The sequence below is a fragment of the Poromitra crassiceps genome (genome assembly GCF_964638095.1).
Source record: "Poromitra crassiceps genome assembly, chromosome: 4".
NCBI classification, from domain to species: domain Eukaryota; kingdom Metazoa; phylum Chordata; class Actinopteri; order Beryciformes; family Melamphaidae; genus Poromitra; species Poromitra crassiceps.
In genome coordinates, this window is record NC_139626.1 from 43214543 (window position 1) to 43216791 (window position 2249).

General features: G+C 44.9%; 1 protein-coding gene across 2 annotated transcripts in view; it reads right to left on the reverse strand.

Annotated features, from left to right (window-relative positions):
* dlc1 (DLC1 Rho GTPase activating protein) overlaps positions 1-2249 on the reverse strand; it is a 23581-nt gene continuing 21332 nt past the window's right edge. Inside the window, exons 10-11 of one of the 2 annotated variants that reach the window (XM_083636142.1) lie at positions 2151-2249; positions 1-2017 (exon numbers count right to left, since the gene is read on the reverse strand). The exon at positions 2151-2249 is cut by the window's right edge and continues 75 nt beyond it. In XM_083636142.1, the coding sequence (XP_083492268.1) occupies positions 1918-2017; positions 2151-2249 (199 nt within the window). In that variant the 3' untranslated portion in view covers positions 1-1917. Of the gene's footprint in view, positions 2018-2108 lie in introns of both variants that reach the window. The other variant, XM_083636143.1, reaches the window with a different exon arrangement.

Consider the following 2249-nt stretch of genomic DNA (forward strand, 5'->3'; position numbering starts at 1 on the left):
AATACATTTAATAGTGCACTGTGATTAACCTGTACAGAAATAATATTAATAAAAAAGATAAAACATTTGTTCATTTCTGTAACATAAAGCTTAACATTTACAATAAAATAAGATGGTATGATACAAAACAAACATATATCTGAGGTATAAATATATTTGTTTTTTTTTTAAATTAACTGTCATTGTCATGCGTTATTCGTATTTGGCAGAGACACAGTTAAGGTACAAACACTTACAGTATGATATGAACAATGGCTTTAGTGAATTAATCATACCAGTCAATGCGAGGCCTCAGATTTAAATGTGAGTCGTCTATGCACGTAGGTCAAAGTGAGTTATGAGGACCTATTCAATCGCTTACTTCATTTAAACACTGACGAGACAGTACAGAGGACACACAGAGATCATATATTTTTCCTTCTTTTGGATGGCGCCAACATTCGCTCCGCCCTCGCTGCCTCTTCTTTACAGTAAAACCTGTAAAATCCCCCCCTTTATAAAAGGACCATCTTTGCTCTTAACTTCTCATGCTCTCTCTTGTAGGACTAGCCAGAGGTTTCTGTTGCAAGTTGTATTAGAACTGTGCTTTTTTCTGCTCTCATGTATACAATTATGTGTGTGTGTGTGTGTGTGTGTGTGTGGGGGGGGGGGGGGGGGGGGGGGGGTTATTATGTGATGTTCGACCTATAAACTATTAACTATCAAAGACTGTGCTATTGACAAGATTTGGTGACTTCTGCCAAATTTGGTCCATCAGATCTATTGGTCTTACATTTGAGCTTATCGGGGTGATCCTCTCGTCTAAAGGTACGCAACAGTTCCTTTCTGGGACAAAGGGCCTCAATCACAAACAATTTCGTATGGTTTTCTTGCCGTTGCTCTTCAAAGTGGCTTTTGCAAACCGTTTTGTTACTAGAAATTTCGCCATTTTGGACACCCCCCACTTTATAACCTAATTTTAACAGCGTAGCTTCAATGCGTGCATCAATGATCAATAACAGAATGCTGACTTTTAATGGAAATGTAGTTCATAGGGGAGTGTTTGTATGCTGAATGAGGCCCATTGTTTCGTCGTCACATCTCCTATTGGTGAGCCGGCCACCAATCGGGTGATCTGCCCCTGCCTGCCTCCACCCAATCACCTGTCATCGCCCAACATCCTGCCTATTGTCTGCATCTCAGACTGCACATTCGCATCTCTCTTCACCCGTGGACTCGTCAATCGACCCCATCGGGTCTTTCTCTCATTCCTCCCATCCATCATATTGTCTTTGTATTAGTCCTCCTATGCTTCGCTCGCTGTAACAGAACAAGAGACGAGACAGACACGCCAAACATGACTGTGAACAGTCTGGGAATACTGTATGTACACGTTATACTGCAGCTGGGAACCAGTGCAAGGAATATATAATTATCAACCGTTTGTTGCTCTGAGTGTGTATGCACACACACAAACACACACACACACACACACCTGCACACACACACACACACCTGCACACAGCCATACACGCACACACACACACACTGAATCCCCTTGCTTCTCAGAAGCAATAGCACCCTTTGGATATGGTTTAAACCTCACATCCTGTATCAGTGATGTCATATCCTTTGGCCCAGATAATTGTTTCCATGACAGAAGTCCTCTGATCATAAACTTGTTAAGGAGCTGAGTAGTCCCTCTATTGTGACACAATCAGAGCAAAGAAAAAGAAGAATTCCTTCAGTCCAAGATCCAGGCTTTGTTCCTTTAACTTAGTATACAGAGAGGTTCTGGATCCCATATAAGAGTCTGTCAGAATGATCCCATATAAGAGTGTGTCAGAATGGGTCGAGTTAGGATCAGTCCTCAGTGGGATCCAACGTGTGGTCCAAGAGTCTCTGGGTCCTTTGATGCCAAAGTTGCACACCCGGCTCTTACTTGTCCATGGGCACGGTGAACGAGTCGCGTATCCGCGCCACCTCAGCGGCGCACAGGTGTCCATACAGCTTATTGTACCACTCTGGGAAACGACCCCTGGATAAGAAGGGAGAGACAGACCATTAGCAAATGCACCAAGTCATCCTCCGTCCATTACCAAACTCACAGGCAAAAGGCGGAGCCTCACCTGCAGTCGGTGCGGGAGATGTGTGTGTGAGGCGGGACTCACCTGCAGTCGGTGCGGGAGATGTGTGTGAGGCGGGACTTGTTGGCGCCGCAGGGCTCCATGAAGTAGCGCGAGGTGAGGACGTTGGCCCGCACGCCCACC